Consider the following 12,204-nt stretch of genomic DNA (forward strand, 5'->3'; position numbering starts at 1 on the left):
AAAATAAACTTATCTAATAAAAATTATGTTTATGTTGTTTATTCTTATATCTTTTAAATAAACTTAATGAAAAAAATAATAAAAAAGTCAAAATATATTTAATTCAGATTTATAAAATTATTTATGCTCTAAATATTGGTGTTAAACTTAAATTCGGTCAAAAATTACGTGTCTACACTAATTCGTGATTATGCGTATTTTCAGATCATTATGCCTCTACAAAGAGCAGTCAGAGGTCGAACAACACGAATAATTGTCGATGAACAAGAGATTCCTAATACATTTGGTGTGCAACTGCAAAGAGAGGTTACAATTGCGAATTTCAGGAAGTAATCCGGATGTTAAGTCAAGTAGTACCCAACCAAGTCGAGCAACAAAGATAAGCTCGACAAGAAAGGGCTGACACCTCGAGGGGTCATGAGTTTTTGAGAATGAATCCTCCTAGATTCACCGGCTCAAGCACTATTGAGGATCCAGAAAACTTTGTAGAAGAGTTGAAGAAAGTGTTTGAGGTAATTCATGCGGTTGATATTGAGAAGGTTGAATTAGCTGCATACCAACTGAACAGTGTGGCTAGAACTTGGTTCGACTAATGGAGGATGCACCATATCCAAGTGGGCTTGCTGTGAAGAAGCCTTCTTGGGGGGGTTTGTTACCCCGAGAACTGATGGAAGCAAAGGTACGAGAGGTCCTCACTTGAAACAAGACTCCATGAGTGTTCACGAGTATGATTTGAGGTTCACCCAACTATCTCTCTATGCTCTAGAGATGGTAAAGGACATAAGGAGCAGAATGAGGTTGTTTGTGGCCGGTTTGGGTCTTGCTTCAAGTAAAGAAGGTAGGGCTGTCATGTTGATAGGTGTCATGGACATATCTAAGCTTATGGTTTTATGGAACAAGTGGAAGAGGAGAAGCTGAGGGATAAAGAGGAGTATCAAAACAAGAAGGCAAAGACAGGGAAAGAGTGTGTCCAACAAAAAGGTGGTTCAAGTCGACCACAATTTCAGAAACCAAAGCGGCATGCACCATCATTTGCTAGTGCACCTGCACCCAAGAACCGAGGTGAGTATAGTTGCAAAAATTTGCAGAATTTCAAGGCTAGATCGTCTTAGTCTCAAGGTAGTGTGGCGCAAGGATAAAGTAGGGCTCTTGCATTAAGTATGGTATAAACAACCCAGGAAATTGTCGTGATGGCTAGACAGGTTGTTACAAGTGTGGTAAAGAGGTTCACTTCATGATAGAGTGCCCCAAAAATAAGCAAGGTGGTGGAAATCCGGGCAATATAGCTCAATCTTCATTAGTTTCTCCACTAGACAAGGCTGCACCTAGAGGAGCCACTTCTGGTACCGGCGAAGAGGCAAACCGTCTTTATGCATTCAATAGCCGCCAAGAGAAAGAGGAATCTCTAGATATTGTTACGGGTATGATCTAAGTCTTTATTTTTGATTATGATGATTTGTTAGATCCAGGAGCAAGTTTATCCGTTGTAACTCCTTATGTTGCAAATTAGTTTAAAATTCTTCCTGAAAAGTTTTGTGAACCCTTTTGTGTTTCTACACCTGTTGAGGAGTCTATTCTACCGAAAGAGTTTATCGTGATAGTCCTGTTTCCATTAATCACAAGAACACCATGGCTGATCTAGTAGAGTTGGACATGGTAGATTTTGATGTCATTCTAGGTATGGACTGACTCCATGCCCTGTTATGCATCAATAGATACAGAAATCGAGTTGCCAAGTTTTAAATTCCAAATGAACCACTCATAGAGTGGGCTAGTAGTTCAGCAGTGCCTAAGGTTCGTTTCATTTCATACCTTAAGGCGAGAACTTATCACTTAGTTCGAGTTAATGACTCAGTATTAAGGTACCTTCCATTCAGTCATTTCCCATGAGTTTCCAAAAGTCTTTCTTCATGATCTATCCGAAGTCCCTCTAGAAAGAGAGATAGATTTTGGCATAGATATCATCCCAGATACTCGTCCTATCTCTATTCCACTATACAGAATGGCACAACCAGAGTTAAAAGAGCTAATGGAACAATTGAAAGATTTGTTCGATAAAGGATTCATTAGACCAAGTGTCTCACCTTGGGCCGCTCCGATCTTGTTTGTAAGGAAGAAAGATGGGTCCCTTAGGATGTGTATAGACTACCGCCAATTGAATAAGGTGACCATCAAGAATAAATATCCTCTTCCAAGGATGGATTATATTTTCGATCAACTTTAGGGTGTTTTTTGTTTTTCCAAGATTGACCTTAGATCAATCTATCATCAGTTTAAAGTAAGGGAATGTGATATTCCAAAGGCAAATTTTATAACAAGGTATGGACATTATGAATTGTCTGTTATGTCCTTTGATTTGACAAATGCACCTGCAACATTCATGGATCTTATGAACAGTCTCCAAATCTTATTTAGATTTGTTTGTCATCGTCTTCATTAATGACATACTAATTTATTCAAGGAATGAAAAAGATCATGCTAGTGACTTCAGGATTGTTCTCCAGACTTTGAGAGATAAGGAGCTATATGCCAAGTTCTCCAAGTGTGACTTTTGGCTTAAGTTTGTGGCATTCTTAGGCCACATTATTTTTGGTGAAGGGATTAAAGTTGACACTCAGAAGATTGAAGAAGTTCAGAGTTGGCCTAGACCCACATCTACAATATATATAAGGAGTTTCTTGGGCTTGGCTGGATATTATAAGAGATTTGTTGAAGGATTCTCATCTATATATTCTCTTTTGACCAAGTTAACTCAGAATATAGTCATGTTTAAATGGGCTGAAGCTTGTGACAAAAGCTTTCAAGAGTTGAAAAAGAGACTGACTACCGCTTCAGTTTTGACTTTATCAGAGGGTACTCAAGGTTTTGTGGTGTATTGTGATGCTTCAAGAGTTGGCTTGGGATGTGTATTGATGCAGAACGGCAAGGTTATAGCTTATGCATATAGACAGTTGAAGGTTCATGAGAAGAATTACCCAACTCATGACTTATAATTGGTTGCAGTAGTGTTTGATTTGAAGATATAATGTCACTATTTGTATGGTGGTCATGTTGATATATTCACTAATCACAAGAGCCTCTATTATGTGTTCACTCCAAAAGAGCTCAATACCAAACATAGAAGGTGGTTGGAATTACACTAGGATTATTACATGAGTATTTTTAACCACCGAGGTAAGGCTAATATGGTTGCTAAATACTTTAGCAGGTTATCCATGGGAAGTACTTCCCATGTCGAAGAAAGTAAGAGAGAGTTAGCTAAAGATGTGCAAAAACTTGCACATCTAGGAGTTAGACTTATGGATTCCATAGAAGGAGGCATAGTGGTGACCAAAAGGGCTGAGTCGTCCTTAGTGTCAGAGGTGAAACAGAAGCAAGACCAAGACCCTACTTAGCATGATTTTAAGGTAAGTGTCCATAAGAAGAGGGTTTTAGCTTTTGAACAAGGGGAGATGGTGTGTTGAAGTACCAAGGTAAATTATGTGTACCTAAGGTGGATAGACTCCTATAGAGGATCTTGGAGGAGGTTCATAGCTCCATATATTCTATTTATCCGGGTTCTACCAAGATTTACCGCAACTTGAGAGAGGTTTATTGGTGGGAAGGCATGAAGAAAGATATTGCAGAGTTCGTAGACAACAACTTAAATTGTGAGCAAGTGAAAGTGGAGCACCAAAGGCCTGGAGGTTTGGCTCATACCATAAAACTTCCGGAGTAGAAGTGGAAGATGATTAATATAGACTTCATTACAGGTTTGCCAAGATCTCAAAGGTAACATGATTCTATTTGGGTGATTGTTGATAGAATGAAAAAGTCAACCCATTTCTTGCCGATAAATACTACCTATTCGCAGAGGATTATGACAAGTTGTACCTTCAAGAAGTGGTGTGACTGTATGAGTTTCAATCTCCATTATTTATTATAGAGGTGCAAAATTTACTACTCAGTTCTGGAAATCTTTCCAAAAAAGTTTGGGTTCAAAGGTGAACGTAAGCATTGTTTTTCATCCTCAGACAGATGGAAAATGAGAGCGTACTATCCAGAACTTAGAAGATATGTTGAGATCTTGTGTGATTTTTTTCAAGGGGAATTAGGATGATCACATACCTCCCATTCAATTGGCTTATAAAAATAGTTACCATTTGAGCATCCAAATGGATCCTTTTTAAGATCTTTTTGGTAGAAGATGCAGATCTATTATTGGGTGGTTCAGAGTTGGTAAAGTAGAATTTATAGGACCATATCTAGTTCAACAATCTATGGAGAAGATGAAAGTGATTCAAGAAAGATTGAAGATGACGCAAAGTCGACAAAAGTCCTACACAGATGTTAGGAGAATACCATTAGAGTTTGAGGTGGACGATTGGGTGTAACTTAAGGTTTACCCATGAAGGGTGTTATGAGGTTTGGTAAGAAAGGTAAAATTAGTCCTTGATATACTGGACCTTACAAAATCTCCAAAAGAGTGGGCAATGTGGCTTATGAGTGAGAGCTACCCCAAGAGTTAGCAGCAGTTCATCCAATATTCCATATTTCTATGTTGAAAAAAAGCTAGGATGATCCGTCATTGATTTTATCAACTGAGAGTGTTGGGATAAAGGATAACTTGTCTTATGAAGAAGTTTTGGTTCAAATTTTGGATCGTCAAGTTTGCAAGCTGAGGACAAAAGAAGTTGCATCAGTCAAGGTCCTTTGGAGGAACCAATTCGTTGAAGAAACGACTTCTTGGGAAGCTGAGGAGGATATGAAGAAGAGATATCCACATCTGTTTGAATCCAGAGAGAATGCAGAGCAAGGTATTAATTCTCTTCTTAGCACTTTATAAGACTATCTGTAAGCATGTTATTACTTGCTTTTGTGGTAGTGTGCTGAAATGATGTTACTACCCATACCTTAGTGAAAGAATTCTCATTCGAGGATGAATGTTCCCAAGGGGGAGATATTGTAACATCTTTTAACTTGAATTAACTAAGAATAAGCTAATAAACCAAGAATAATCAATTTTGGGAATAAGTAGGGCAATTTGGAAAATTTCCAGCTTTAAAAAGTGAGTTTTTCCCACTTTCAAATGGCCATAACTGCAAGATAAGGAGAAGTTTGGATGAGTTCTTTATATGGTTGGAAAGCCCTTAGGAGTATCTTTCCAATGCCTGCCAAGTTTGCAAAAATCCGATGTCGTATAACGGAGATATGCCTTATTGAAGTTGAGCTGTTGAAATAAGGAAAATCAAATTTAGATTTTAGTAAGGAAAAAGTTGTCTTTTCATTCTAGTATTTCGTAATTCGTTTTAAGGTTATTTAGGGGTAAAAACCAAGTCCCAATTCAGTTTAACAAATATTAAGAACGCTTAGAGCTTGGGAGAAAAGAGAAAAGAAGAGGAAGATCAAGAATTGTCCAAGACTGCCAAGATCATTTTGTGAATTTCGTCGAGGGTGATCCTTATCTAGGTATGTGAGATCGTTCGGTGTTGGGTACTTTCACCCATACCCAATTTGTTTTAATTTAGCAGTTTAGATTATATGGAATGTTGAATAAAGGAGTTCTTGATGAAAAATTGTGAAATTCTTGTTGGTTGAATTGTAGTTCATGTCTAGTAGTTTTGATTCATGTTTTCAGACTGTATTTGGGTCTAATCTATTGGGTATTGAGTATATTAATGATTCTAAATTTTTGGGGGAAGATACATGGAAATTTAGGAGGTTTAGAGATGAAAAAAAGAGAAGAAAAGTCAAAATCCAGTTTCACAACCCTGGGGCGCCGCGACTGCCAGAGCCCCTCAGGGCAGGTCTATCTGACAAGCCCTGGCGCCCCGGGCCATCCAGAGTGCCTTAGACAACAGTCTGTCCGTCAGGCTCTGGCGTTCCGTGCCTCTCAGAGCACCAAGGTCACCTGGAGACCCCGTTCTTTCCCTATCTTTCCATACTAGTTCCTAAGTAATTTATCTATCATTCCTAGTTGATTTAAATACTAGAAAGTACATATAAACATCATGATATCATCAATAAACATGTGATCATGATCCTTGAATTCATAATCCAATTCAAGCGAAGTTAGACTTAAGGTTAAGAAAGTTAACAAGTCAAGTCCAAAGCTGTGAAGTGAGTTAAAGTAAAGTTTTTCAATGTTCTTAGAGTCTTACTTAAACGTTTTCAACTTTGTTTTGAGGCTAAAGTTTGAGTTAAGGAAAAGAGTAAAGGTTGAATTCATTTCTCAAAAAGGTATAAGGAAAAAGTTCCTTAGGAAGTTTATGAATTGTTTTACATTTAAGTCAAGAGGAAACTTAGAGTTCCAAAAGAGTTTTTGAATAAAAAGGGGAATATTAATTCCAAGAGGTGCTTTTTAAAGCTAAAAGAGTTATGCAATAATATCAATTAAGAGGAAAGAGGTTATTGAGCACCGATGTGGAGATGAGAGTATTGAGCACCGATGTGGAGATGAGAGTTCAGATAACTCAAGTCCCCATGTAAACTAACGCGTCATATTTTTTAGATGATCACATAAGTTTAGACAGTGGATCCACTAGGTTGAGTATGTTCTATGTGACTGATATACCGTGGTTTCACGGTAATTTTAATGTTTTTTCCTTAAGTTTAATGTGTGTCCAAAAGCCTTTTTGTATTGATTTTTATGTAAGTTTCTCTTTATTTGCAGGAAATCTGTCTAAAGATGAACGCGGAAGTTCTTGAGCAAGAAATGCAGAAAAGTTACCACCTATGGGGCTTGTGACGGTCCGTCGTGCTTGTGACGGCCCGTAGGTGGCACCGTAGTGAAGCTGCTGAAGGAAGATGGGGAAGTCTGACCTAAGTGTGGGATTACGAAGTTCATGATGGACCATCATAGCCACAACGGTCCGTCCTGCTGGTTCATCGTGATGATCAGAGAATTAGTCCCAGTACCCAAATTCCAAGAAGTTTAAGTGTTATGGAACGGAGACCCTCGATGGACCGTCGTGCTTGGAACGGTTCGTCATACCTGTTTGTCGAGGGTAATGAAAAAAGCAGTAGAAGGATTTGTAAAGTATAGGATGACGGAGGCCATGATAGCCCGTCGTGACCACGAGGGCCCGTCACGAGGTCCGTCGACCCAGCCAGGTTTTGACAGATTTTCAGCAATTAGAGTCCTTCTTTTATTAGGTTTTTGTTTTTTATAAATAGTTCGAAAAACCTCATTTTTGTGGTTAGATTCTCTTATGTTAGACTCTTTTTTAGGAAACTCTGTGATTGTTAGGCTTTTGGAGAATCTTTAGTCTTCGATTAATTTCAGTAACTGATACACCTTTTCTGGAATTGATTGTTGGCGCATTTGTTGATTAATCAAGTGAACTTCTGTATTTTATTCTTTCTCATTTAAGTAAGTGCATGAATTCTTATATTACATATATGAATATTGTGATTATGACTATGGGTAACTAAACTCCATAACTAGGGTTGTGGGGACCATGGGTAAATAATGAGGTAAAATCTAACTAAATAACAATTCTAGAATAGTGTCTTGCATGTATTTATAATTCTTTTGTTTAGAAGTCTTTTTAACGGATGTGCAACGTTAGAATTCACTTGCTACTTGCCAGACCAAAGAGGTAGATAATAGGAAAAGAATTATCAACATAGATGTAGTGTATACTATCTAATAGGCTAGTATTGATTGGTACGAGGTAATAACTTAGTCTAATATCGAATACAATGCTTAATATGAGGTAAAGGTAAGGGTTAGTATAGAGACACACGTAGCCGGACCAAGGTGCGGAGTGAAATTTTCTAGATGCCGGACCTAGGATTTAGAAATACATAGCTTATCACTTTGCATGCAAGATACTAGGAACGAATTGTTATAGTTAGAATTATCAAGTTAGGAACCTGTGGGGAACACTTAAACCCTAATTACTTTTATTAATTGATTAGACTCCAAGGTTTGATTCTGTTAGTTGGTTAATTTAATACATTTAGTTATCTTTACTAATTTAGAAATAAAAACCCCCCTTTTATTGTGTTTTGTTTTCTAAGGAAATAATTGACTAAATAATAGTAATAAAAGATTGAAGTTAAGTATGAACTATTTTCCTCATGGGAACGATCCCAACCTCGTTATTTGGGTTCTTTACTCGATACGACCGCTTACTTCTTATTTGAGAAGTAAGTTTGAGCGTATCAAATTTTGGCGCCGCTGCGGGGAAAAGTAGCTCTTAGATTAACTTAAACTTATTACTAAAGTTTAGTCAATATTTTCTTAGTTTTACTTTTTTTTATTCTTGCAGAATTATGTTCCTTGTATGCCAAATACACGGAGAGGAAGAGAACCCTTGTTTCCCTATGATCATGAATTAGAGCGTACACTACGTAACATGAATCGAAACTTGGGTATTAACGATGATGATCCAAACTAGAACATCCCAACTCCGGTTGATGTTCATGGGCAGTTATTACCTGATGATCAGGGTGAAAATAAAAAAAGGGGACAGAATCCCGCTCCACACCCTAAAGAATACTACAGAGGCTATGATAACATAGCAGACTCTGATGGGCCACTTGTCTTGCCCCCTTTACCACCAGGCCACACCTTTGTTGTAACTAGTAGTCTGATGCAAATGCTCACTGCCAGAGGTTTGTTTTCAGGGCTACCTTTTGAGGATCCACATGCCCTTATAGCTAAGGAAGGGCAGTGTGCAAAAGCTGTGTAGGGAGGCATGATTTGGATTTGGATGTAATAGGGTTAAGAGTGTTTCCTCTCTCACTGACGCGAGAGGCTGCTATATGGTTCACTGAGCTCCCTTACAACTCAATTTTAACTTGAACCAACTAAGGGACGTTTTCTTAGCACGCTACTACCCGGTCTCCAAGAAACTAAACCACAAAGACAAAGTGAACAACTTTGTGGCACTACCAGGAGAATCAGTTAGTAGTTCTTGGGATAGATTTACCTCACTTTTGAGAAGCGTCCCCAATCACCGCATAGATGATGAGTCACTGAAGGAATGCTTCTATCGGGTACAGTATGATAATAATAAAGCAGTACTGGATACGATAGCGGGTGGTTCTTATGGGAGTGTCCTGATGCTGAGATTGCTGAGAAGTTGGAGAAAATCTCTTGAAATAATAAATCTTGGAGCACTAGGAAGTCAGATACTGGGAGAAACACTTTTGCAGTGCTCCGCACATAACCCATTCATAGAAGAGATTCATAAGGAAATGATTCAAATGAGAACTGAGCTTGGGTTGGTGTTGAAACATGTCACTGGGGGTGCAGAAAAGATAAATGCAGTTAACTACTTGTCTAAACCACCACCACCAAGTGATGAATGCTATTATGAGGAGGATTCCTATACGGTAAATGAGCAGACGAGGGGTTTCTGACCAAGTGCCCAAGGCTCTAATCAGGAGAATTGGCGCCAAGGTCAAGGGAACCAAGGTTGGATCTATGGTAACTAGAACCGTGAGGGTCATTATGTTCGATATGGAAATTATAACCGTGACAACAAATTCAAAAGCGGTAACTATGGTAATAGAAATGATAGGAATGGTCCCTATGTTCCTCCTCAAAATCGTGAAGTTACTCCTAAGGATGGTGGAGGTAGTATGGCGCGACTTGAGGATATGTTGCACAAAATGTTGAGGAGGTTCTATGCTAGTGATGAGCACACTAAAGAGTTGAGGAGTGATTTAGCGGGTATTGGGCAGAGAGTCGATACACATGCAATATCGATTAAGTAGATTGAGTTACAATTGGACCAATTATCTGCGACTGTGAAGACACGGCAACCGGGCACTCTTCTAAGCAACATTTTCCAAAATCCGGAATATGATGGACATTGTATGGCAATCACTACTCGCAGTGGTAAGCAAACCATTGAACCACCTATGCCGTCTAATGAGAAAAAGGTGACAAAAGATAATGATAAAGTGGCAGAGGTTAATGGTGAAGTAGAAGATAATATTGGAAAAGATGCTGAAGTGCCTAAAGAGGTAACACCCATGCCTAGACCCCCCTTTTTTCCTCAAAGATTAGTGAAAAAGACCGAGGATGGTAAATATCAGCATTTTATAACAATGTTGAAGCAACTTTCTATCAATGTCCCTTTGGTAGAAGCTTTAGAAAAAATTCCCGGTTATGCCAAGTTTATGAAAGATCTGGTTACAAAGAAAAGATCGGTCACTTTTGAGGATGATGATAGAATGCAACATTGTAGTGCTATTGCTATAAGATCTCTGGTACAAAAGAAAGAAGATCCGGGTGCGTTCATTATTCCTTGTACAATCGGGTCATTACATTTTGCGAAAGCATTATGTGATCTGGGGCAAGCATAAATCTCATGCCCCTCTCGATTTACAAGAAGTTGGGTTTGGGTGATCCAAAACCCACTGCAATGCGGCTACTAATGGCCGATCGAACAGTAAAAAGGCCTATAGAGATACTCCACGATGTGCTAGTAAAATTGGAGTCATTCATATTTTTGGCATATTTTGTTATTCTTGATTGTGAAGTCAATTTTGAAGTGCCCATTATTCTTGGGAGGCCATTCCTTGCTACGAAAAGAGCCTTAGTTGATATGGAAAAGGGGCAGATGAAATTTCGATTGAACAATGAGGAAGTGACCTTCAACATTTGTAGGTCCATGAGGCAGAGTGGTGAGCTCCAATCGGTATCTGCTATATCCTACAAAGTTGGTGAGTCATCTAAGACACAAATAGAAGAACATCTGGGTGTAGAAGCATTAGCGGCAGTGATAATGAATTTTGATAACGATTGCATTGAAGAGTATGAGTCATTAGTCGCGGCTCTTGATGGAGGTGATGTTCGGTTTAAACCGAAGAAAGATGAGTTAGACATGAAGAATCGCGAGTCTCCACCCGCGAAACCATCTATAGAACAGGCTCCAAAGTTAGAACTAAAAGCTGTCCCACCTCATCTCAGGTATGAATTCTTAGGAAATGGTGACACTTTGCCAGTAAACATTGCATTAGACCTAAATGAACAACAAGTTGAGAGTTTGATGAAAGTGCTAAAAAGGTTCAAAAGAGATATTTGGTGGACTATTGCGGACATTATTGGGATCCCTCTTGGTATTTGTTCTCATAAAATCTAACTCATGCCCGATCATAAGCCAAGTATTGAGCACCAGAGACGCTTAAATCCACCTATGCAAGAGGTCGTGAAGAAGGAAATCATTAAGTGGTTGGATGCCGGAGTAATATATCGGATCGCCGATAGTAGTTGGGTATGCCCTATCAATGTGTACCTAAGAAAGGGGGAATGACTGTGGTCTCCAATGAGAAAAATGAACTTGTTCCAACGAGACCAGTTAGTGATGGATGGTGTGTATGGATTACCGTAAGTTAAATGCATGGACTGAAAAAGACCATTTTCCTATGCCCTTCATGGATCAGATGTTAGATAGACTTGCCGGAAAAGGGTGGTACTGTTTTCTTGATGGATATTCAGGGTATAATCAGATTTCTATTGCACCAGAAGATCAAGAGAAAACCACCTTGACTTGTCCATATGGGACCTTTGCGTTCAAGAGAACGCCGTTTGGGTTGTGCAATGCACCCGCCATATTTCAGAGATGTATGATGTCGATATTCTCCGAGATGGTGGAAGATACTATAGAAGTTTTTATGGATGATTTCTCTGTGGTTGGCGAATCATTCGAGAGGTGTTTGAACAATTTATGTGAGGTCCTTAAGAGATGCGAAGACTGCAATTTAGTACTAAATTGGGAAAAAGACTTCATGGTGAAAGAAGTTATTGTTTTGGATCATTGCATTTTAGAAAAGGGCATAGTGGTTGATCGAGATAAAGTCGAGGTAATAGAGAGACTTCCCCAACCTATCTCTGTAAAAGGTATGAGAAGCTTTCTTGGGCATGCGGGTTTTTACCGGAGATTCATCAAAGATTTTTCAAAAATTGCACATCCGTTGTGCAAACTGCTGTAGAAAGATTGTAAATTTTATTTTGATGAATCCTATCTTAAAGCATTCGGCGAGCTAAAAGAAAAATTGGTGTCTGCACCTATCATTATTTCTCCGGATTGGAACAGTCCATTTGAGGTGATGTGCGATGCTAGTGGGGTTGCTCTTGGTGTAGTATTGGGACAAAGAAAGAACAAAATCCTTCACCCCATTTACTATGCTAGTAAAGCCCTAAATGAAGCTCAGAAGAACTACACAGTGACTGAGCAAAAACTCCTTGGAGTGGTCTTTGCTTTT

At 38.8% G+C, this 12,204-nt stretch overlaps 1 protein-coding gene across 1 annotated transcript; it reads left to right on the forward strand.

Annotated features, from left to right (window-relative positions):
• Positions 1 to 592: 592 nt before the first annotated feature.
• On the forward strand, positions 593 to 1,432 carry LOC107013551. Its single transcript, XM_015213435.1, has 3 exons — positions 593 to 647; positions 901 to 1,062; positions 1,203 to 1,432. Exons 1-3 carry the CDS (start codon positions 593 to 595, stop codon positions 1,430 to 1,432), a joined length of 447 nt encoding a protein of 148 aa, XP_015068921.1.
• Positions 1,433 to 12,204: the final 10,772 nt, after the last annotated feature.

The sequence above is a fragment of the Solanum pennellii genome, chromosome 3 (assembly GCF_001406875.1).
Source record: "Solanum pennellii chromosome 3, SPENNV200".
Classification (NCBI taxonomy): Eukaryota; Viridiplantae; Streptophyta; class Magnoliopsida; order Solanales; family Solanaceae; genus Solanum; species Solanum pennellii.

Coding starts and splice junctions, on each gene's coding strand:
- LOC107013551 (XM_015213435.1), top strand. CDS start 593: ATGGAGGATGCACCATATCCAAGTGGGCTTGCTGTGAAGAAGCCTTCT. Junction 648..900: donor GAAGAAGCCTTCTTGGGGGG/GTTTGTTACCCC, acceptor TTATGGAACAAG/TGGAAGAGGAGAAGCTGAGG. Junction 1,063..1,202: donor ACCTGCACCCAAGAACCGAG/GTGAGTATAGTT, acceptor ATGGCTAGACAG/GTTGTTACAAGTGTGGTAAA.